Below are 24329 nucleotides of genomic sequence, written 5' to 3'. Positions count from 1 at the left end.
TTTTGTTTTTTACTGTTTTTCAACAGAACATTGTGGCAAGTGGCAGCAACATGCTGATTTGTGAGTACAACTTACATTTGAATATAACAATTGTCAACACTAATTAAAACACAATCATCAGCTACATAGACTAAGGACATGGACCAGACAATCGGAGAAGTTCTTTGGCCACTATATAATCGATACATATGAGGTTTTTTTTCTTCATATACCATGAGAGTTAGGGTTTGTTGAAAGTTCCCACCAAAGTCACCTCCTTCCTACTTGTAATTGACTTGGGGTCCTGGGTGAATAATAGCTTCCTGTTAAAAGGGGTTGCTATTGGCTAATGAAGCTGAACGTGTTGTTTGTCCTCCTCCCCCTACCCATCTCCCTCCTCTCCCCCTCCGCATTTCCTTCCTCTCCCCACTTACTCATACTTCTAATGCAGACACCATATGTGTGCATGTGTTTGTGTACATGCAAAAGGGGGTAGGGGTGCAGTGTGTGTTTGGAGGGGGGAATAGGTGTGTTTGCATGCGTGTGTATGTGCATACATGCGTGTGTGTGTTTGTGGTATGTATTCATGTATTTGAAGAACACATGCGTTACCTAGCCTCAGGAGACAGGGGACATGATCACACCACTTGTCATCCTGCCTGACCCTTAACGCTTCGCCACACAGTCAAATCAATTAGGGATCTACATAAACAAATATACATTATACTGTCCACCTGTCCATATAGACCTATGAGTTAATTCCTTCTCCTCTATTTCAAGCCTATCCAATTGATTCAATTCATGGTTTTCATGGGAAATGAAGAGGCATTTGCATTTCCATTCCAAAAGTACAGCTCTTTTTTTGTGTCAAAGGAACAAAGAGGATATGACCCTATGTGTGTTGACAAGATCACTTACTGTAGATGTGGAAGAGCATGCAGAAGAGATCCTGTTTAATGGCTTTTGTTTGTGCATTCCAGATACTACTACTAATAATAATAATAAGATCACACATATCATCATCATACACACACACACACACACACACACGTTGGATACAGTGTCAGCCGCAAGACCAAGCTCTGCAGCAGTGGTCTTGTTTTTAACAAAACCTTGACTAGTGCGTGTGCAGGTAATGCAAGCTTTTTACTGATATTTTGTTAGTATGCATCACTGCCCAGCTCTAAATCATTTACACATTAAATCTGTGTTTTTTCATCTGTTCCTTTTGATTTACATGCCAACAATAAGAATGCACATTTTGTTGTCTATCTCTGGAAGCATTGGTTGTCTGGGCTATTGACTGTTAAGTATTATAATTAATCAAACAATTAACAGGATGGCTTCTAATGATATCCCAAAGGACACAGAGAGGGTGAAGATGGCAGCTCTCATGGGTGACATTTTCATCAGAGGTCTGAGTGTTTTCACATACAGCAGTTTGTCAGTCGGGACATCGAAGATGCTATACCTTCAGAATATGTATGATATAAATGTTGGTGCAGTCATGCAAGTGCAGTCAGTTAAAAATTAACCTGTCAATAGAGAAGGAGAAGAGAAGGTCTGCCAGTCGCTTTTCACTGGCTGAAGTCAGCGATGGCTAACCAGCCAACAGGAATAGAGAGAGAAACATGGAGAGCAAGGTGGGGGGAGACGTGTTCAGGCTTCCACAACTGTTGGTGTCATAGGTTATTGAATTACTACTGCTTTCTAAAATTTGACTTTTTTATGGTAAATTCATCAATCAATCCTGGAATTCTAGAGAATAGAACCAAGTACAAGACATTGTAAGTAAAGTAATTGCTCTACCCATTGACATGCTGGACCAATAACTAAACATTGAAAATAAAGATCATCAAACATCTCTGAATAATATGTTTATAATAGAGAAAAGAAAGAAAGAAAAATAAAATGTTTAAAGACTTCATCTCCCATGGTGCCATACAATAACACGCTGCGTAGCCACGCTCGGCCGGAGTTGGCGGGTACGAAGGAGGCACTGGATGGCTTTTGTCTGTAGCTTTACGCAAAAACGAGAAGAGAGTATTTTTTAAAATAGATTTTACAAGCTGATATTTATATAAGGTAAGCACTAAAATTGTTTAGATAAACCATTGGTATCCATTTTATAAAAATAACAAAATTTCCGACCATTCATTCATTCGAGTCAATTCTCTGTAAAAGGTAAGTGGCTAGTTACTTCACCATAGCCTTCTGCTCTTTAGCGGTTTTCTCCCCCCAGCGTTAACCTTCTATTATGCACATTGCGTGATAAGCATATTTCAATAGGCCAATATATTCACCCTGCAGTGTGCATCTTGCTACATTGTTGCATGCGGATTCTGTTTTGACTATTCAATTGCATTGTTTTCGCGCGAGTTCGTGTAGATTGCTCGTGCTACGATTCAGGTCAACATGGACGACAAGTCATTCTGTCTCGAGAGCTCTGGGGGGAAGAAACCCTAGCACCACCATGTGAAACGGGAACGGCTTGATGTCATAGGGAACGGGTTGGTTAATAAATTGCAATTGTGTTTAGCCCTTTACAGTTACCGTGTATTTGACCATGTTGTTATTTTGTTGCACTGCGTGATTGTCCGTTATTATTGATGTAGGAAAAGGATTAGGTTGCTACATTTCATGACCTTCTTTCAGGCAGGAATGTGTCTCATCGAATTGGCTACTCATAAAAGAGAGGAAACGTGCTGTAGCAAAGAAAGGACTGCTTTTGATACAAATATATTTGCATCGATTTACAAGTGGCTAAATTTGCGTCGTTTATTAGCATTGTCTGTTAAGAACGTTATAGCCACCAGCGAACTGCAGCGTGCACCTAAACTCAATTCTACCCAAATAGGGCAATGGAATCAGAAATCATCACCTTGAAATTACTTACATTTTTAAATAAACTGCTGAATTGCACATCAAAGCTGGCACTGTTTAGCCTATAAAATATGATGACACTGAAAAACGATGTCCTATTTAATTATGTTTTTAACACATTTGCGTTGTCAGTGTATGTATGATAGTGATGTTTTACCCCAGCTTACCCCAATGTTCAGTTAAGAGGGGGTGGGGGTAAGCGTTTTCTTGGTGTTGTGTATTCTAAAGGGTAAGAACCAGGATGTGTGTGCCCTCCCCTTTCTTCCTCCAGATATTCTTGTTCTCACCATGTTGTCTTCTGCCAGTGGTTTGTAGTGATTGTGTGCTTTAGTTGATTTGACTGTATGTGGCATTGATGTCTAGTTTCGAAGCTCGACCCCTTCACCTGCTGAATCTCATGTAATGTTATGCGTTTGACTGCATGATTGCTGGTCTGATTGAAAGGATTGTGCTTTTGACATTTTTTACACTTTCCTACGATATTGGCAGGTGTGCATTAGTCTACACCACATCAAGGCTACAGCCCAATGGAATGTTCAAGAACTCGTATAGTCCCTACCCCCTGCTTAGATCATGTATTCGAGACGGGTACCAACCCCTAGGGCTCTCCTCTGGGAATCACACCAACAGTCATTTAGACTGTAGTCATAAATATGTCTGGAAATAGTGATGACGCACGTAGAGTGATTCTCGTCAAATGTGTTTTTCTGTGTATTTGTTTGCATTAGTTGCAGACTTGCAGTACAATCAATGCATGCCAGCTCATTTAATAGAAACATATCGCCGCTCCATGCGTTTTAGTACTGACCACGTAGTAGGAACTCTAGTCAAAGATTATTTTTTATAACTAACCCAAGATAGACCGCAGCCTGTTTTCCAATAGGCGCAAATGAATCATAGTAGGCAGAACAAGAAAGGAGTTTGGTAGAGCCAAGCACGAGCTACCGAGATCTTATTGGTGCTTTCTAGCACATATTTGCATATTTCTGTTAGGGAGAGCCTAGCAAAGGATAAAGTTTGTAACAGATTGTAGTTTTGGTCACATCTCTATTGAGATCAAATGTTTTATAGATGAGAAAATGATCAGGATGATGGCCAAAATCCATCTCGCTCCATCTTCTCCCACTGCCGACCACTGGTCTTCCATCTCATCACCATATTTGGTGGTGAGTTGAAATGCCAACTGGATGCTTCACATTTATACATCCGACGAAACATCTGTCTCATTGTTCTATCTGTGCTGTAGTGGTATGCATGCATTACACGTTAGTAGTCGATTGACTGTGAGAGACGATACCATGTGTTCTTCTTACCAATGCCATTCTCTACTTCCTTCTGTGATTTCTCCCTTATGCCTCTGATCCATGACCCCCCCCCCCTTCTCACCCTGTTTAGCACTGTTGACAAGGAACCCAGTGGTTCCACTGCCTTCTCCCAGCCTGAAAATGAGTGAGCCTACTGCTACCGCTACAGAAGCCCCTAGCGACGTGATCCCCAGTGTTACTACTGGTGTTACCACTGAAGGTGTAGATCAACTTTCTACTAATGCAAACGGTAATCCATTGTTTCTGTCTTATGAATGCCATAGGGTTGGGTGGTGGACTTGCCAGCTTTGGCAGAACTTAAACGCACACAAGCGGAAATTCACTTTTTTGGGGGGGGAGTAAAAGATGATGACCATAGCTTACCCATGATGTTGCACAAGGATTTAAGTTGATCGCCTTAATCAATATATGATATATTTGGGCTTGAAGTGGGAAATCCGAAGTGGTAACTATTTTCCGTGTCATTGCCATGTGTTTTCCCCTATGAGATGACGTGCTAATACTTTTCAGTCTACATTTTTATTTCTGGGCTGGGTGTTATTTGAATGTTACAATCAACTAGCTTGTTTAATAATAAGAAAAACCTGCAAAGTTAGGTGTTTTTGCACCTCCACTTTTTTACCAAGTTATCATAATCTATTGGAGAATTTGTGAAGTTTCACTTATTGTTTTAGCTAGTCTGTAAAAAAATATTACATTTTGGAACCCCGATTCCCCCGTCGCCCCAAGATTAATGGTTTTGACCACAAAACTTTTGGGTGAATTCGTTTTGCAAGGCACGGTGCCCCAGGTGTGTGGGGTTTGCTCTTTTTCGACCATTCCATTGGTCCTAAGAAGAATTGCCCATTGCTTCACAAAACGCTCCACTGCTTTGATTGGTGCAGCTAGAAACCACAATATCCTATAATGAAAAGGCACCCGCAAAAGAAAATTCAAGGAACTTGTTATATATTTTGTTTTGCTGTTACATTTATATTGGTGTTTCGTGTCCGATGCGCTTAGGGTGTGGTTGCATTTAATTTGTGTCGTGCATCATGAGCAAAGTCATTGAAGTCTCATTTCACTTCCTCTGTGAGAACCATGAGCACGGGCTGATTTTGCTTGGCTGTAACGCAGCCAATGCCTGTTTGCAGCCCACCTACCAAATATTGCACTGTCCGTGTCCATTACAATGTAGAAAACATGTCTCTAAACCTTTCGTAGTTATCCATATTAAAGGAGCTTCAACTTAAAACTTTCTATGGTGGATTAGCAGTCACAATTTTATGGAAAATCCCAGAACTTTGGAGACAACAATAGATGGCGAAGTCAAAGATGGTGGTTTCCATCTGTGGCAAAGTTTTCTCTAAATGCTTAGGACAAATCCAGAACCAGCCATAGCCACCTGGCTAATCTTTTGAATAGGGTATAGTTAAAAAGACCTAGCAACAACCGATAACATTAGCTAGCTAGATAAGGTTAGCTAGATAAGGTTATCATGCTAGCTAGCTACACAGACAGCTATCAGTGCCATATTTGTTGATGTTTCTCCACTCCATGTGGAAATCACCTTTGGAAGATCTCAATTGCATAATGCTTGCGTCCTCTCGTCTCCTTCGCAAAACCCATTGGAGGATAAGGTCAGAGGGGAGGGACCACTGGCTTTCTCGTCCAATGGGTTTTGGGAAGGAGGACGCGAAGATTACGCAATTGAGATCTTTCCCTCTGCATTCCTACTCACCTCCAATTCTTGAATATGTAATGTAGCCTGCGTCATTCTTCAGAAGTTGAACCTAAACTAGCTCTTCTGCTCTAGAACAGGAATTACCTCAATATTTTTTTGTGGGGCATCCAGAGTATTCTCTCTGACTTGGCTGCCCACCTTGACAAGATTAGGGTGATATGTACTAGGCTTGGGTGCTATCCAGATTGGCACAAGGTCGGTATGAAGGTATGACATACTGGGATATTCGGTAATACCGGCACTGAACACAAGGGGCGCTGTTTTCAAACCCCACTGATACTCTGTAATCTGAAGGTTAGCAATACTAACAAGTACATTTAAAATTCCATAGAGAATGCTAACTAAATGCTAACAAGCGCATTGAAAACATTTTGTACAGCTTCTGACCTAAACTAGACAAGTAACTCAAATGATACAGTTTGCTGCACGCAAATAACAAATATTAGCCAGCAAGGTTCTTGATCCAGGAGGGGATTCTCTGCAGTTACCTAGTGAATGCTTGATTTTGGAAGAAGCTAACCACTTAGCCAGATAGCTAACTAGCTACTGAATTAGCAAACCAATTGCACAACTGCAGAGCATTTAGCACATTTTATTTTTCATATATAATAAAAAATGGTAACCTTTATTTAACTAGGCAAGTCAGTTAAGAACAAATAATTAATTACAATGACGGCCTACCCCGGCCAAACCCGGACGACGCTGGGCCAATTGTGCGTCACCCTATGGGACTCCCAATCACGTCCGGATGTGATACAGCCTGGATTCGAACCAGGGACTGCAGTGAGGTAGCTTAGCTTTAGCTTGGTACCTAGCTAGCACCAATACAACCAGTCTGAAAACAATGAACAGTAGAAACTGCAGTCATTTTCACTATTCTTAGCAATGATTTCGGTATCCTTGTGAGTAAGTATTGTTGTTCGCTTATTTAAATTGAACTTCAGTTCATGAAAATAAATAATAGCTAGCCAGCTACTTAACCCTGTTGCCCAAAGCTAACGTTATAAGCAGCCAGCTAGCTTCATCTGGCTAGTGAGGCTCGACCTGACCGGGTTATGTGTTGTAAAGTTAGCCACAATAAGGATTAGGCACAATAGTGGAATTTGCAGTTTGCCTTCAAAGTAAAAGTACCTATTTGAAAGTGATGCAGATGGTTACAGTTGGTGGATTCATGCCATATTTAGACTAGATAATGTTAAACAAGGTTGGAATGTGAAGCAATGAAATGGGTGATCAGTCTACTTGCTGACACCCACAGAACACAACTGTGAAGAGTTTACGCAAATATTAGCATTGTAACTCTTATTGCGTGACTGTGACTGTGTAAAATCACCTCCCCAGTCAACCTATTGTGTGTATTGACATTCATACTGTACAGCTTTACTTAAGGATTGGGGATCAATGAAATGGGGTAACCGGCTACGCAATACCCAAGACATTTTTTCCCAACGTCCTCCTTAGTTATCAGACTCCAAGACATCCACACAATATTGTTTAACCTCGGGAATAGTGCTCAATACACATAGGTGTATTTCTAAACGAGGTTGGAATGTTATATAAAAACAAAAGACAATTTGTTAATTTGACAAATCTGTTAATCACACAATGTATTATACTTTAGAATGGCATTGGGGGCATACTTATTTCACTGTACAGCCTTACCTATGGATTGTGGATCAATAACATGAGGTATCAGTCTACTCAGTGACACCGAGAGAGCATTAGCATCGTAGTTCTTATTGCAGAACTGTGAATTGAGCCACATTTCTTGTCAACCTATGTGTATTGAACAATAGTGTTCAGATTTTTGTCCAATTAACAAATTGTCTTTTGTTTTTATATAACAACATTCCAACCTCGTTTAGCATGATCTATTCAATTTTGGCATAATTCTACTATTTGTATGCATTTGCATCACTGTCAATAACACACTTTTATTTTGAAGGCAAACCGCAAAGTCCACTATTGTGGCTAATGCTTATTGTGGCTAGCTTCACATAGATGGGTCCGACCACCATTAATCAAAAAAGAACTGTCTTATAAATTAGGGTTATTTTAGATGACACCTAGCTATATAGTTAGCTAGCTAACTATAGCTACTGAAACAGTGTCATTTTGATATGTATTTGGGGAAGAACATTGTTTGCATTCGTGAGCTAGCTAGCTTTTTTTATGACCAGCACAGTAGATGCGCGAGACAACTTTACCAGCATCATAGCATATGTATCGATGAATCGTTGTGACATATGAAATACGAGTGATAGTGTAATAACTACGTTAAAAAATTAGGAACGTGTTAAATTATTGTGTGACATGCAGTCATATTCAGGTCCTGATTGGTCAACAAGCTTATTTGACACGTCAAATAGTGTTATTTGACGTATCTTTTTTGGCATGCAAAGACCCAAACGGCGTTCCATAGAAATCCTGGTTGAGAATGAAACGACTGAACAAAACAGCACAGCAAGTAAGTGAAATAAATAGGTTTTGATTGTTTTACTGTAAATGCCAACAAAATAACTTTTTGGTCAGTGTGTGTGTAACCTTTTATTTAACTAGGCAAGTCAGTTAAGAACAAATTTTTATTTACAATGACGGCCAAACCCGGACGACGCTAGGCCAATTGTGCGCCGCACTATGGAACTCCCAATCACGGCCTGATGTGATACAGCCTGGATTAGAACCTGGGACTGTAGTGATGCAGGGCCTTAGACCACTGCGTCTGTGTGTTAACTATTTAACTCTACTAGAATGCTTAAAAGGCCACAAATTTTAAATATCAGTTATCGGTATCAGTTTTTTTGGCAAGAAAAATATTGGATATCGGTATCGGCCAAAAACGTCATATTGGTGCATCACTAGCTTAAATGGTATTGAAAAACCATTCCGTAGCTTTTTCCAAATACCCCAGTATACGGTATAGCGCCCAAGCCTAATATGTACTGCATTGTGTCCACCCTCCACACACATTCGTCAACAATGCACTCATCTGTTACTGTTTGCTTTGATCATCATCCTTTACACGATCTCGTCTATCCTCAGATTTCAGATATCCATGAATCATATAAACTCAGCAAAAAAAGAAACATCCTCTCACTGTCGACTGCGTTTATTTTCAGCAAACTTAACATGTGTAAATATTTGTATGAACATAAGATTCAACAACTGAGACATAAACTGAACAAGTTCCACAGACATGTGACTAACAGAAATGGAATAATATGTCCCTGAACAAAGGGGGGGTCAAAATCAAAAGTAAGTCAGTATCTGGTGTGGCCACCAGCTGCATTAAGTACTGCAGTGCATCTCCTCCTCGTGGACTGCACCAGATTTGCCAGTTCTTGCTGTGAGATGTTACCCCACTCTTCCACCAAGGCACCAGCAAGTTCCTGGACATTCTGGGGGGATGGCCCTAGCCCTCACCGTCCGATCCAACAGGTCCCAGACGTGCTCAATGGGATTGAGATCCGGGCTCTTCGCTGGCCATGGCAGAACACTCACAGAACGATCAGTATGGCTGGTGGCATTGTCATGCTGGAGGGTCATGTCAGGATGAGCCTGCAGGAAGGGTACCACATGAGGAAGGAGGATGTCTTCCCTGTAACGCATAGCGTTACGATTACCTGCAATGACAACAAGCTCAGTCCGATGATCCTGTGACACCGCCCCAGACCATGACGGACCCTCCACCTCAATCCCGCTCCAGAGTACAGGCCTCGGTGTAACGCTCATTCCTTCGACGATAAACGCGAATCTGACCATCACCCCTGGTAAGACAAAACTGTGACTCGTCAGTGAAGAGCACTTTTTTTGCCAGTCCTGTCTGGTCCAGCGGCGGTGGGTTTGTGCCCATAGGCGATGTTGTTGCCGGTGATGTCTGGTGAGGACCTGCCTTTACAACAGGCCTACAAGCCCTCAGTCCAGCCTCTCTCAGCCTATTGCGGACAGTCTGAGCACTGATGGATGGATTGTGCATTCCTGGTGTAACTCGGGCAGTTGTTGCAATCCTGTACCTGTCCCGCAGGTGTGATGTTCGGATGTACCGATCCTGTGCAGGTGTTACACGTGGTCTGCCACTGCGAGGATGATCAGCTGTCCGTCCTGTCTCCCTGTAGCGCTGTCTTAGGCGTCTCACAGTACGGACATTGCAATTTATTGCTCTGGCCACATCTGCAGTCCTCATGCCTCCTTGCAGCATGCCTAAGGCACGTTCACACGGATGAAGAGGGACCCTGGGCATCTTTCTTTTGATGATTTTCAGAGTCAGTAGAAAGGCTGCTTTAGTGTCCTAAGTTTTCATAACTGTGACCTTAATTGCCTACCGTCTGTAAGCTGTTAGTGTCTTAACGACCGTTCCACAGGTGCATATTCATTAATTGTTTGTGGTTCATTGAACAAACATGGGAAACAGTGTTTAAACACTTTACAATGAAGATCTGTGAAGTTATTTGGATTTTTACAAATTATCTTTGAAAGACAGGGTCCTGAAAAGGGAATGTTTCTTTATTTGCTGAGTTTACGATGTGCCCTTTAGTTTTTCAAGGGTGCAGTCCAGCTCTTTAATGTTATGGTGGAGCTAGAGGTGGACCATAGTTTCAGAAATTTTGGTTACTCTTTTTTGGGATACACTACAGACTATCTGTAGATGCTCTATCAGTAACTTTTAAACAAATTATCTGCTGAGCCTAACCATAACCTTTATCCTAACTCTAAACGTAACCCTTGCCCTAGCCTTTACCCTTATTCTAAATCTAATCTTAGCATCCAGTTGCTTATCAACAGATTCTATCCAAATAAAGTGTGACCGAAACCTTTCATTGGCTTTGACGCCTCTTATCCTTTGCCCAACCTGTGTGTCTATCTATATGTGCTTCAAATGTTCAACCCTTGGGTCAAGTCCCCATACCGGACACCTTAAAACTACCCCAGGAGCATACCAAACTAATTTAACCCCCTCTAAAAACAAATCCACGAGGGTCAGTTGGAGGATCTCTCTTTGAATACAGAAACCCATTGCCATGGTTTGGTTATATTTACAGAGTTACAAAAACCCAATTTGAAAGTGGATCAGTCAGATGTTAGTGATTCAGAGCCAGAGATCTTGAGGCACACTGAAGCCTACATCAGAGAGCCCGTCTCAGCATAGTCCTCTACAATTCCATGAACTGTAATGAAGAAAGGGTTGGCAAACAGGGTTGATAATAAAAAGGTACGAAGGTTGCAGAGACGCAAACTAGTCACCTTTCGGCGAAAGGTGGGGGTTGGATCACTACTGGCTGTAAGCGAACGAGTGATGTGCGTTTTGGAGTAATCCTGGCTGTGTCAAAGGCTCAGCCAATGGTTTACATAACAGAATGCAGCGCAGCAAGCGACTGCAGAGACAACCAATTCGCTAGTTACATCATCAGTGCGTGATCTGGAAAGACAGCATAGAGTAGAAAGGCAGTTACAGCAGCTCGTCCCCTGAACGATAACGAACGAAGAGGTAATGTTAGGGGAGCAGCCTGACCACGGAGACGGGGGCGAGAAGGTGATGAAGCGTACTTCATGAGCTGTAACGTAAACTCACCCCATTCCGTACAAATGTGCGCAACCGCGACATTCAAACGAGGCTACAAAGAAAACTAATGGGACTGTAGCGACTGTGTTGACTTCAAAATCTGGGGTGTGAACTACGTTTCTATTCAAGCGTTGATCGACGTGGTAATGGCGCTATAGTATTGGAGAAAAGTCGAGAAAATGGACCCTCCTTTACATCGTGACGTGTCATTCCGTAACGTACAGTACGCATAAAGCAACTAATTCTGTCTTAATCTCTCTCCACCAGGTGTAGCACTTCTCTCATCGTTTAAAAACAAGAAATGGACAGGGATGGGGGTAAGGGGGGGATACCTAGTCATTTTTTGCGTCTTCACTGTAAGCGATCATGCCTTTAAAAGCCGCTGTTTACTTCTGAAGATCACTTTGGCACCGCCCTAAACCCGATTCAAATTCGACACAAACCGTCAAATAGGTATGTAATGACACATATAAACTCTTTATAGTGTTTTATTTACATTTTAGAGGCGATAACGTGATAAGTTGGACAGATCAAGTGAAAAAAAAGCACGTTTTCCAACACATCTCCTCTCCTTCTCACTATCACGCATTAGTTTCGCTACCCCACCTGCCATTTTTTAAAAGACCCGAAGGAGCTCATTGCCTTCTTGAATTATGCAGAAACGGGCAGCGTGGAGGTCATGTCATTAATTTTGTTGGAAAGGGCAGAAATTGTGCTGTACAATGATATTGGCATTACAGTTGATCTGGAAGTATTACGTTTTTGGGGCGCTAAAATAAGGTAAATTGTACGGATCAAGGCGATGTACAAAAGTGAGTGAGTTAACCGAAAAACAACTGGCATTTGGAAAGTTTGAGGTGAGGGAGAAAGTGGGGTGGAACAAGTATTGTTAGCATTAAGTATCTTGCTAGCTGGAGAAATGTTGAGCAACATTAGCCAACTTAACTGATCAAATAATTGAGTTTAATGTGTGAAAATTAGCTGGCTAATAAAGTCAGCAACATCAGATGAGCTAACATTAGTAACCTAACCAATTCGCTATAGTATTAACTGGTTTACGACTCCTTGCCATTCCTCAAGTTATAATGTGCTAACGTTGCTTACTGGACCCTGGTAATCTGTGAAATGTTAACCTCTCTAGGGTAGGTGGCACCAAATCGTCCCACCTACGTAACAGCCAGTGTAATCCCGTGGCGCGTTATTCAAAAACCAAAAAAATGCAAAAACTTCAATTTTTCAAACATATGACTATTTTACACCATTTTAAAGACAAGACTCTCGTTAATCTAACCACACTGTCCGATTTCAAAAAGGCTTTACAACGAAAGCAAAACATTAGATTATGTCAGCAGAGTACCCAGCCAGAAATAATCAGACACCCATTTTTCAAGCTAGCATATAATGTCACATAAACCCAAACCACAGCTAAATGCAGCACTAACCTTTGATGATCTTCATCAGATGACAACCCTAGGACATTATGTTATACAATACATGCATGTTTTGTTCAATCAAGTTCATATTTATATCAAAAACCAGCTTTTTACATTAGCATGTGACTAGCATTCCCACCGAACACTGCCGGTGAATTTACTAAATTACTCACGATAAACGTTCACAAAAAACATAACAATTATTTTAAGAATTATAGATACAGAACTCCTCTATGCACTCGATATGTCCGATTTTTAAAATAGCTTTTCTGTGAAAGCACATTTTGCAATATTCTCAGTAGATAGCCCGGCATCACAGGGCTAGCTATTTAGACACCCAGCAAGTTTAGCACTCACCAAAGTCAGATTTACTATAAGAAACATTTTATTACCTTTGCTGTCTTCGTCAGAATGCACTCCCAGGACTTCTACTTCAATAACAAATGTTGGTTTGGTTCAAAATAATCCATAGTTATATCCAAACAGCGGCGTTTTGTTCGTGCGTTCAAGACACTATCCGAAAGGGTAAATAAGGGTGACGAGCATGGCGCAATTGTGACAAAAAAATTCTAAATATTCCATTACCGTACTTCGAAGCATGTCAACCGCTGTTTAAAATAAATTTTTATGCCATTTTTCTCATAAAAAAGCGAAAATATTCCGACCGGGAATCTGCGTTTAGGTAAACAGACGAAAGAAAATAAAGCATTCGGTCGACTCGGGCACACGCCTAAGCCCATAGTACTCTGATCGGCCACTTGCCAAAAGCGATAATGTGTTTCAGCCAGAGGCTGCCTCGATATCGTTCAGCTTTTTCCCGGGCTCTGAGAGCCTATGGGAGCCGTAGGAAGTGTCACGTTAGAGCAAAGATCCTCAGTCTTCAATAAAAAGAGCCAAGATGAAACACAACTTGTCAGACAGGCCACTTCCTGCATGGAATCTTCTCAGGTTTTGGCCTACCATTTGAGTTCTGTTATACTCAGACACCATTCAAACAGTTTTAGAAACTTTAGGGTGTTTTCTATCCAAAGCCAATAATTATATGCATATTCTAGTTACTGGGCAGGAGTAGTAACCAGATTAAATCGGGTACGTTTTTTATCCGGCCGTGTCAATACTGCCCCCTAGCCCTAACAGGTTAACTAGCTAACGAACTAACCACTATCTGTTAACGTATGTTTTCCCTCTGCAGTATGTGGTTAATTTTCAGAATGAGAGAATTAGGTGAAAATGAGGCGTTGCTTGTTAAACAAGTGGATTCAGGGATCAAGTGTAGCTGGAGCTGGGCCTGGTTTAAGCTGGATGCCACTATAGAGATGAAAGGAACGCCACACACTTTCTCACTTTTTCTGGCACATTGTAGGACAGGTGTCCACCTGCAGAAAGTGTATAATGTGCAATGTAGCCCAAATATACTGCTCAAAAAAATAAAGGGAACACTTAAACAACACATCCTAGATCTGAATGAAAGAAATAATCTTATTAAATACTTTTTTTCTTTACATAGTTGAATGTGATAACAACAAAATCACACACAAATAATCAATGGAAATCCAATTTATCAACCCATGGAGGTCTGGATTTGGAGTCACACTCAAAATTAAAGTGGAAAACCACACTACAGGCTGATCCAACTTTGATGTAATGTCCTTAAAACAAGTCAAAATGAGGCTCAGTAGTGTGTGTGGCCTCCACGTGCCTGTATGACCTCCCTACAACGCCTGGGCATGCTCCTGATGAGGTGGCAGATGGTCTCCTGAGGGATCTCCTCCCAGACCTGGACTAAAGCATCCGCCAACACCTGGACAGTCTGTGGTGCAACGTGGCGTTGGTGGATGGAGCGAGACGTGATGTCCCATATGTGCTCAATTGGATTCAGGTCTGGGGAACGGGCGGGCCAGTCCATAGCATCAATGCCTTCCTCTTGCAGGAACTGCTGACACACTCCAGCCACATGAGGTCTAGCATTGTCTTGCATTAGGAGGAACCCAGGGCCAACCGCACCAGCATATGGTCTCAAGGGGTCTGAGGATCTCATCTCGGTACATAATAGCAGTCAGGCTACCTCTGGCGAGCACATGGAGGGCTGTGCGGCCCGGCCCAAAAAATGCCACCCCACACCATGACTGACCCACCGCCAAACCGGTCATGCTGGAGGATGTTGCAGGCAGCAGAACGTTCTCCACGGCATCTCCAGACTCTGTCACGTCTGTCACTTGCTCAGTGTGAACCTGCTTTCATCTGTGAAGAGCACAAGGCGACAGTGGCGAATTTGCCAATCTTGGTGTTCTCTGGCAAATGCCAAACGTCCTGCACGGTGTTGGGCTGTAAGCACAACCCCCACCTGTGGACGTCAGGCCCTCATACCACCCTCATGTAGTCCGTTTGAGCAGACATGCACATTTGTGGCCTGCTGGAGGTCATTTTGCAGGGCTCTGGCAGTGCTCCTCCTTGCACAAAGGCGGAGGTAGCGGTCCTGCTGCTGGATGTTGCCCTCCTACGGCCTCCTCCACGTCTCCTGGTAGCGCTTCCATGCTCTGGACACTACGCTGACTGACACAGCAAACCTTCTTGCAACAGCTCGCATTGATGTGCCATCCTGGATGAGCTGCACTACCTGAGCCACTTGTGTGGGTTGTAGACTCCGTCTCATGCTACCACTAGAGTAAAAGCACCGCCAGCATTCAAAAGTGACCAAAACATCAGCCAGGAAGCATAGGAACTGAGAAGTGGTCTGTGGTCCCCACCTGCAGAACCACTCCTTTATTGGGGGTGTGTTGCTAATTGCCTATAATTTCTACCTGTTGTCTATTCCATTTGCACAACAGCATGTGAAAGTTATTGTCAATCAGTGTTGCTTCCTAAGTGGACAGTTTGATTTCACAGAAGTGTGATTGACTTGGAGTTACATTGTGTTGTTTAAGTGTTCCCTTTATTTTTTTGAGCAGTGTATATTGTTTTTGCTCTGTTGAACTTGACAGTAACACGTGAGTGAGGGGGGATTATATATATTTTTAACTTCGTGAATGTTATTTTTGCACACATGTAGCCTTGCGCACCTGATCAACGTCTATATTGGCCACTATAATAGAGCAAAAATAGAATGCCTGTTTGTTTCATTCTATTTCTACTTTAAGATGGTTTTTTTCCAGAGTGCAGTATTTAGGTGTGTGGTTACAAGCGTTCAATTATAAAGGGTGTCATGGCTAACTGCAATATTAGTGTGCATTGTTTTTTTTCTCAAGATTTGCGTGTCATTTGCAGTAAAGTCTAGGCAACAAATAACATTGGATTGCTTTCTTTACATTTTTTTAGCTGTGAGTTAGGTTCACATGAATCACTTCATTTTACGCACAGAGACTGATCATGTAGATCATATTCTTTGTTGTTTAATTAGTTAAAACCTGCATTTCCCCATAGCAGGGATTTTTTTGTTTCAATGCAACAAAAAAAAAGTTACCTTTTTGGGCCCACGTCAGTTTGCATCCCTGTGGTTGCCATGCTGGCACTACTGCTTAATTGCAGAAAATACACAATTTGTATTTTGATTGGCAAAACAAGTCCAACAAATGTTTTTGGGATGAATCCCATCTGTGTAATCTGACTCAACCTGACCATAGTGAAGTGTGCCCATAATCATTGGGACTTATAGCTGTGAACAAAGTCTATGAAGTCTAACCAAACTGTTCTGCTCTCCACCCCTTCACCAGAGCCCCCCAAGGAAGAGGTCAAGTTGGTGGCAACAGCAGGCAAGAAGCAGACCAAGAAGAAGGTGGAGGAGGTGGTAGAGGAAGAGGAGGAGGAATATGTGGTGGAGAAGGTGCTGGACCGACGGGTGGTAAAGGGACGCGTTGAGTTTCTGCTCAAATGGAAAGGCTTCTCAGAGTGAGTGAAGATTTAATGCTTCTAATGCTAGTCACATAAATTATATTGGCATACATTACATACAATCCTGTATACGTTTATAATTGTGCATCTCTTTATTGGTACCCATGGGGTAGTGTAGCTGGGGGTCTTGTCACCATGCAACAGGATTTGTCATACCCCCTGGGTCCTCAACAGGTCGGGCATATTGGTTGCTGTTTTCCTCACAGAGCATGTTGTGCAAGGTCAACAATGGTCTCCACTGTCTCTGGCTTGAGACAAGTGGTCGTGTGGAACACTTGTCAGCGGTTGGCAAGTACAGTGCGTTCGGAATGTTTTCAGACCCCTTTTCCCACGTTTTGTTACTTTACAGCCTTGTTCTAAAATTGACGAAGCAAAAATGCGTTTTTAGAAATGTATACAAAATAAAAAACGGATATCACATTTACTTAAGTATTCAGACCCTTTACTTAGTACTTTGTTGAATAACCTTTGGCTGCAATTACAGCCTTGAGTCTTCTTGGGTATGACACTACAAGCTTGGCACACCTTTATTTGGGGAGTGTCTCCCATTCCTCTCTGCAGATCCTCTCAAGCTCGGTCAGGTTGGATGGTAAGCGTTGCTGCATAGCTATTTTCAAATCTCTCTGTAGATGTTAGATTGAGTTCAAGTCCGAGCTCCTGCTGGGCAACTCAAGGACATTCAGAGACTTGTCCCAAAGCCACTACTTTGTTGTCTTCGCTGTGTGCTTAGGGTTGTTGTCCTGTTGGAAGGTGAACCTTCACTCCAGTCTGAGGTCCTGAGCGCTCTGTAGCAGGTTTTCATCAAGAATTTCTCTGTACTTTGCTCCGTTCGTCTTTGCCTCGATCCTGACAGGTCTCCCAGTCCCTGCCGCTGAAAAACATCCCCACAGCATGATGCTGCCACCACCATGCTTCACCGTAGGGATAGTGCCAGGTTTCCTCCAGATGTGACGCTTGACATTCAGGCCAAAGAGTTCAATCTTGGTTTCATAAGACCAGAGAATCTTGTTTCTCATGGTCTGAGAGTCTTTAATTGCCTTTTGGCAAACTCCAAGCTGGCTGTCATGTGCCTTTTACTGCAGAGTAGCTTCCGTCTGGCCACTCTACCATAAAGGTCTGATTGGTGGAGTGCTGCAGAGATGGTTGTCCTTCTGGAAAATTCTCCCATCTCCACAGAGGAACTCTAGAGCTCTGTCAGTGATCATCGGGTTCTCTTGGTCACCTCCCTGACCAAGGCCCTTCTCCCCCGATGGCTCAGTTTGGCCGGGCAGCCATCTCTAGGAAGAGTCTGTGGTTCCAAACTTCTTCCATTTTAAGAATAACGGAGGCCACTGTGTTCTTGAGGACCTTCAATGCTGCAAAAAAATGTTGATACCCTTCACCAGATCTGTGCCTCAACACAATCCTGTCTCGAAGCTCTAAGCACAATTCCTTCGACCTCATGGCTTGGTTTTTGCTCTGACATGCACTGTCAACTGTGGGACTTTTTTATATAGACAGGTGTGTGCCTTTCCAAATCATGTCCAATCAATTGAATTTACCACCGGTGGACTCCAATCAAGTTGTAGTAACATCTCAAGGATGAAAAAATGGAAACAGGATGCACCTGACCTCAATTTAAGTTTCATAGCAAAGGGTCTGAATAGTTATGTAAATAAAGTTGGGGAATCAAAGGGGTTAACATTTTTGGGTCCCCTGGACTATATCACAGAATATTAAGAGTACAACCTCATGCATAATGATTTACACAAGAATTCCCCTCAGCCAAAACTTACCTTCAGATATTGGTCTTTCAACACCTTATGAATGGCATTGCAAGTCTTTGGAATGATTTTAGAGACTGTTGCATGTCCAATACAAAATTGGAAGGACAGGCTCTAGTAGGTCCCACCTGCACAAAGACACTGATTACCAAATAAGGGTTACAAACCAAGACAAGTCAACCCAGCTAGCTAGTTAAGTTTGCAGCTAACAGATACACTTGTGTTTTATTTAGCATTTAAGAGCTCAGAACATTATATGGGCATCGTGAGAAAAAGACAACCATGAAGCCAGCTGGCTATGTAATGCCCACTAGCCAACACCAAACATTTGAAATATAACTGCAAGAAACATTTTAAATAATGTTAGCTAGCTAGCTAACGTATTGTTTACATGTTTTGTGTGGCTAGCAAATGAGCATACATAGTCAGCTGGCTAGTTTTTACTTGTCTTCATGGTTGTCTCTTAGGCATCATGACAATCTAATATCAACATCAAACATTTAAACACTAGGATAGCTATCGCTCGCCAGTTGCCAGGAATCGCAGAAATGCTGTCCTTGAAATTAGTGTCTTGCTTGCACCAACTCCACTAGCTGTGAAAGATTATGGAACTGGGCTACATCACCCAGCTCCCTACACAAGTTTGCGTAGGCTCCTATAGGGCCCTATAAAATCTTTATTTTTATTTATTTTTTCCTAATTCCATTTAATTTCCCCCCCCCAGATTTTCCCAGTTTTTCAATTTTTCGCTCCAAAAATCACAATTCTTATTTAGAACATCAACAAAATTGGATGTTGTAAGTACACAACAATGCTTAAACCATACCAGGAGACCACTTTTGAGGTCTGGGAAAAATCTAAGACATTTACATTTTTGGGTGTAGATACCTTTTAAATTCAAGTGTGCAGTCTGGCACCAGCAAGAGACCTATAGCACACAAAGACGGTTGTAATTCGCATCATCGCTAATAGCTTTGTGGTAGACAATCGCGCACACTCAGGGGCTTTCCTGCACCGTTGCCTCTTCTAAGTTTAAAGGAAAATATGAATCCCTTATCCCTTATGCTATTTGTTCATGTCTTATTATAATCTTGGGCAAATACATTTTCTAATAAATACAATACATTTAGTTGATGTCCTAAGTTCAATACATGTTTGAATGTTGTTGAATTCCATTTTAATGTCTGGAATCTGTCTGGGTTCTCCATATTGTAGATTTTATAGGGCCCTACTCTTTGGGCTTGGCACTGCATAAGCCAAAGCCTGCTACCTAATCTTTCCTTTTGGTTGGTTGTTTTTGCTCTTGTTGGTTGCTCTCATCGTTCTACAAAAAGTCAATAGCCATCACAAACACTTTCTATCTTTTTCTGGTCCATGTTGACACAGAGATGGACTTAATAGGTTGGTCTTCAGCTGCTGTATATTTGGCATCTGTCTGTTTTACTACTTCGTCTTCCAGTGTTGTGGTAGTCCTGCTACCCTGGGCCCTGCCCCTTTTTTCATGCGTTATTATAACATCGGACTGACCTCAATTGTTCGTTGGGCCATGGGCTGGGGAATTTTCGATGAGTTGGTTCTGGGGGGGTTTGGAACGGAATCTGATGATTATTGCCCAGGTATAAATTGACCTTTTTAAACTATTTGTTTACCACAGTGAGGACAATACATGGGAACCGCAGGACAACCTGGATTGCCCAGACCTGATTGCTGAGTACATGCAGAATCATCATAACAAAAAAGAAAGTTACAAGAAAGAGTCTGGTGGCAAGAGGAAAGCTGGCGAGTCTGACACAGAGGCAGGGGGTGAAGAAGGCAGGCCCAAGAAGAGGAAAGATGAGGTGAGAGCTTGTACTTGGCTTCAATGTTAAAGAACATGTCTGCTACTATAGATCGTGAACCTAGTCCTGTACTGAACCTTCTCCCCCTTCTCTCCTTCGCTTTCCTTATCCATCATTCTTTCAGGCGGAGAAGCCCAGAGGCTTTGCTCGTGGACTTGACCCCGAACGGATCATTGGAGCCACAGACTCCAGTGGCGAGCTGATGTTCCTCATGAAATGGTGAGTTCTGGGCAGCATTGGGATTTTGACACTTTTCGCTATATGTTACTGGGAGAGTGGAACATAAAACTGGTTTAAATGGCTTCACCCTTAAATTCTGTCTCCACAGGAAGAACAGTGATGAGGCGGACCTGGTGCCGGCCAAGGAGGCCAACATTAAATGTCCACAGGTGGTCATATCCTTCTACGAGGAGCGTCTGACATGGCACTCCTACCCCACCGAGGAGGAAGAGAAGAAGGATGATAAGAACTAGCCACAGGTCCAGGATGAAGGGGAAGGGGGTACAGAGGGTGGGGTTTAGAGTGGTTGGGGAGGGACAGAGAAGCTGATTTGTTTCAAAAGCTTCGTTCTGCAAACCCGGACTGTTGAAACTAAAACAGAGGTTGACAGATGGGTAGGGATGATGGGAAGACTTGTCAAGGAGGTGGGTTGGGGGGGCATGGGTAAATAGAACTCGTAAGTCTCAAGATTACTTTATCAGGCCTCACTTTTGGGTCTTATCAGCTAGGACCATGGGATATGTAGTTTTCAGTTTCTGAGCACTGAATTGCTTCAAAATCACCAGCTCCTCTTACTGTAAGCTTCGCCTCAGAAAAGCTTTTGTCGAGATGAGTGAGCGAGGTATCACTACAGCAGCTGAGTTGACAAAATGGAAGGGTCAGGTTCCAAAACATGATCCAGCAAAAGTTCTCAGCTAATTCAATTGAAATAGCCAATCTTAATTTCCAGTTTTCCTGCGTGAAATGTTGAAGTTGATTTCTAGTCAGAACATATATCTTGTACCTACACATCCCTCATCGAGCAACTTGCGGTGCTTTTTGTTTCTCTTTCGACTTTTTCAGAAACTCTGTTTTTTAAGTGTTGGCACCTGCCTTCCCTTGCCATATCATTATCATATAATGTGTAAATAGTTGTGGTTTTATTTGGTTATGAGAGCGATCTAAGAAGGATTCTAGTTGAGTGTTTTGGATGTTCAGACTGGAGTTAACCTAGATTCTGGTCTTTAAGTGTTACGCATAGGTGTATAGAGTTGTGAACAATGGTATGGAGCAGGGTTTCCATTAGGAAAATGTGGCGCTGGACATTTGACTGGCAGCATTTTAATTTCCCGGACATTTGAGACATTTTCTCGACCCATATGCATTGTGTGCGTAACCCGATTAGGGCGTACAGCCATGGTGCTCCGAATGACAGAAATCACTTTTACATTATGGTAATTCATCAAAAAAAAAAAGAACATGCAAATCGAGGATGCAACGGCGTGCGTCCTTACCGAATTCCAATGCACACTTTGAAGATGTTAGAATAACTGTCCACATGTACTTTTCCTCAGCCAACAAGACGAGTAACGAACAGCAAAATGGCACATGGAACTCTAAAACAATTGCTTTTACATTTCTACGGTCGGATGTTGGCTAGGCTACTTTGAAGCAAGGGAAGACATGCCTCAAAATATGAAGTAAAACATTCAGGTTTCAAACATTTAAGAATTTTTTTTTTTAAATGCATACTGCCTCCATTTCATTGCTAAGTGGTAGACGCTTCTATTTCCAGTTAAGAAATAAAATAGCTATTTTTAATGGTGGCCATCTTATTTTAACACACGATTGCATTTAGTTATGCAATGATTGGGCTTGTAAAAGCACGTTTGACTCCAGCAGCATGGAACACGCTGTTTGAGAAGCTGTACCAGCAGCTCCTCCGTTCTCTGACAGATTTTCCGCTCAAATTAGGCGCTGCATCTGTATGCTGTGTACATGTGATAAGATACATAAAGACTAACGAAAATACACAAACAGCAATTTAATTCCACCAAATTATGCAAATTTACCTATAGACCAATAATCTTGACCGGTCATATGTATTTGCATCGACTGGTATTTCCATCAATGAATAGGCTAAAAAGCATTTTTCAATGGGATTTTTTTCCTTCTCGCAGACAATTGGCCGGCGGCAATTTTATTTATCGGCTTTTCACTTTTCACTTTTTTTTAATTTTTTTTATTTTTTTAAATCGGCCAAAAACTGGCTATTACTAGTCAACAGAAACCCTGGTATGGAGCAACTCACTTTGTTGTAGAGCACCAGTATGACCTATGTAACCTGAGTTGTTTGTAGGCTCGTACCCATGGCTAATAAAACTTGATTGGTGTGATCCACTTTCCTGTCAGATAACATACCCTCAGAAAACCGGCAATAAGTAAGAAGCTACAGATGAAGATGCGAAAGATGGGCTTTCACTTAGATTCATCTTTGATGGAAAGCTTCATTTACTATAACGTCCACATAGTCTGTCCCGCTTTCTTGACGAGCTCTTCCCATGTGCAGTACATGCTCACCATTCACAGGATTTCTTGAGGTGATTGGGGCTTTTAGAAGGTTTGGTATTGCCGTCAAACTGCACTGTAAATACGTGGATTTGGATTACGGGGGTGGGAAGGGTTGGGCTCAGTCAAGGCCTATGGTTGGCTGGGGTTGTGAAGATGAGGGATGGACAAAAAAAAGTGTTTTCTTGCAATGCAACCAACATAAGCCAGTAATTCAAGTGTCAAATCTCTCCCAAGAGGTATACACAGAGGTAAATGTAGTGCCTATGCCAGGGCTCTCCAACCCTGTACCTGGAGAGCCACAGACCTTTGTTTTTGCTCCAACTCTAATCTAGCGCACCTGATTCTAATAATTAGCTGGTTGATAAGCTGAATCAGGTAAATTAAAACAGGGGTTGAAGAGAACCTACTGGAGAGTAGCTCTCCAGGAACAGGGTTGGAATGCCCTGGTCTATGCACATGCCTCTGTTGTACTAAACCCCTGTTTTAAATAAAGACTGGTCCCTAGGTATAGTCTATATTGTGATTCAAAGTAAATACAACGGTTTTATGGTGATCTGTTTATAGTGTAAAGTAAATATATTCAAGGTGTTGACAGCCATGTGAATATAGATCAATCTAGCAACTTGTCCATCTCACACAACTGACAAAAAGATTATGGGCCTCCTGCCCAAGAAATCGCAAGACCAGATCATGATGACCTCTCCAACTAAGCTAATTCTACTTTCAGACTTTACCTCTGATGTTAATACTCGCCGAGTCTGGACATGTTATATTAAAATGAGCTGCCAATTAAAGATCTGACACCCTCAGACGTGGGTGGATTATATTCAAGTTTGGTTTGTGGGGCTTTGCTACCGCTGGCTTAATTGCAGAATTGTTCACTGCTCTACTGCGTCTGAATATTCCTCTTCTTTTAAAAAAAAAATCCTAAGTAATTGATTTAATCGATTAATCACAGCTAACAATAGCTTGAATGAAAGTGTTAACTGATTAATCGTGACTAACATTTTAAATGTTGAGGTACTGAAGACCCTGGTATAGAGCCTGTTGCCTTGGATTGATTTTGCACTGGCATTTTACTGCTCATTTTAACATTACAAGTCTAAGAGGGCTGTATATCTTTTCTAATATACTAGACCGGAAGATTTCTATATATACAGTATATCCTAGACAAGTGGCTCATATGTAACCTTTTTAGTTATTTTGTCTTTGACTCTTTCTCGTGTCTACTGAAGATACATCTCGTTGCATGTTTCTTGCTTTCAATCAATGTCACCATTTGCAGTGGTTACTTTTACTTGTTTAAATGTTTTTGGACAATAAATCTTTTTTGTTAACAACGGTGTTTCATATAATTTGATGAAACAAGTTAACTTGTAATTCTTTA

At 41.9% G+C, this 24329-nt stretch overlaps 1 protein-coding gene across 3 annotated transcripts; it reads left to right on the top strand.

The window, feature by feature from the left end:
• The first annotated feature begins 1779 nt into the window (after positions 1-1779).
• On the top strand, positions 1780-24282 carry LOC106600842 (chromobox protein homolog 1). 3 transcript variants are annotated; one of them, XM_014192549.2, is made up of 7 exons: positions 1927-2064; positions 2368-2489; positions 4258-4416; positions 16614-16788; positions 20209-20392; positions 20517-20611; positions 20721-24282. In XM_014192549.2, exons 3-7 carry the CDS (start codon positions 4308-4310, stop codon positions 20863-20865), a joined length of 708 nt encoding a protein of 235 aa, XP_014048024.1. In that variant the 5' UTR covers positions 1927-2064; positions 2368-2489; positions 4258-4307; the 3' UTR covers positions 20866-24282. The 3 variants fall into 3 exon arrangements, with proteins under 3 accessions (XP_014048023.1, XP_014048024.1, XP_014048025.1); XM_014192548.2 differs by lacking the exon at positions 2368-2489 and having other exon boundaries at positions 1780-2064; XM_014192550.2 differs by lacking the exon at positions 2368-2489 and having other exon boundaries at positions 1927-2163.
• Positions 24283-24329: the final 47 nt, after the last annotated feature.

Source organism: Salmo salar, chromosome ssa03, assembly GCF_905237065.1.
Source record: "Salmo salar chromosome ssa03, Ssal_v3.1, whole genome shotgun sequence".
In the NCBI taxonomy this organism is placed as follows: Eukaryota; Metazoa; Chordata; class Actinopteri; order Salmoniformes; family Salmonidae; genus Salmo; species Salmo salar.
The sequence above is the reverse complement of the archived record's forward strand: the minus strand, read 5'-3'. Positions and strand labels throughout refer to the sequence as shown.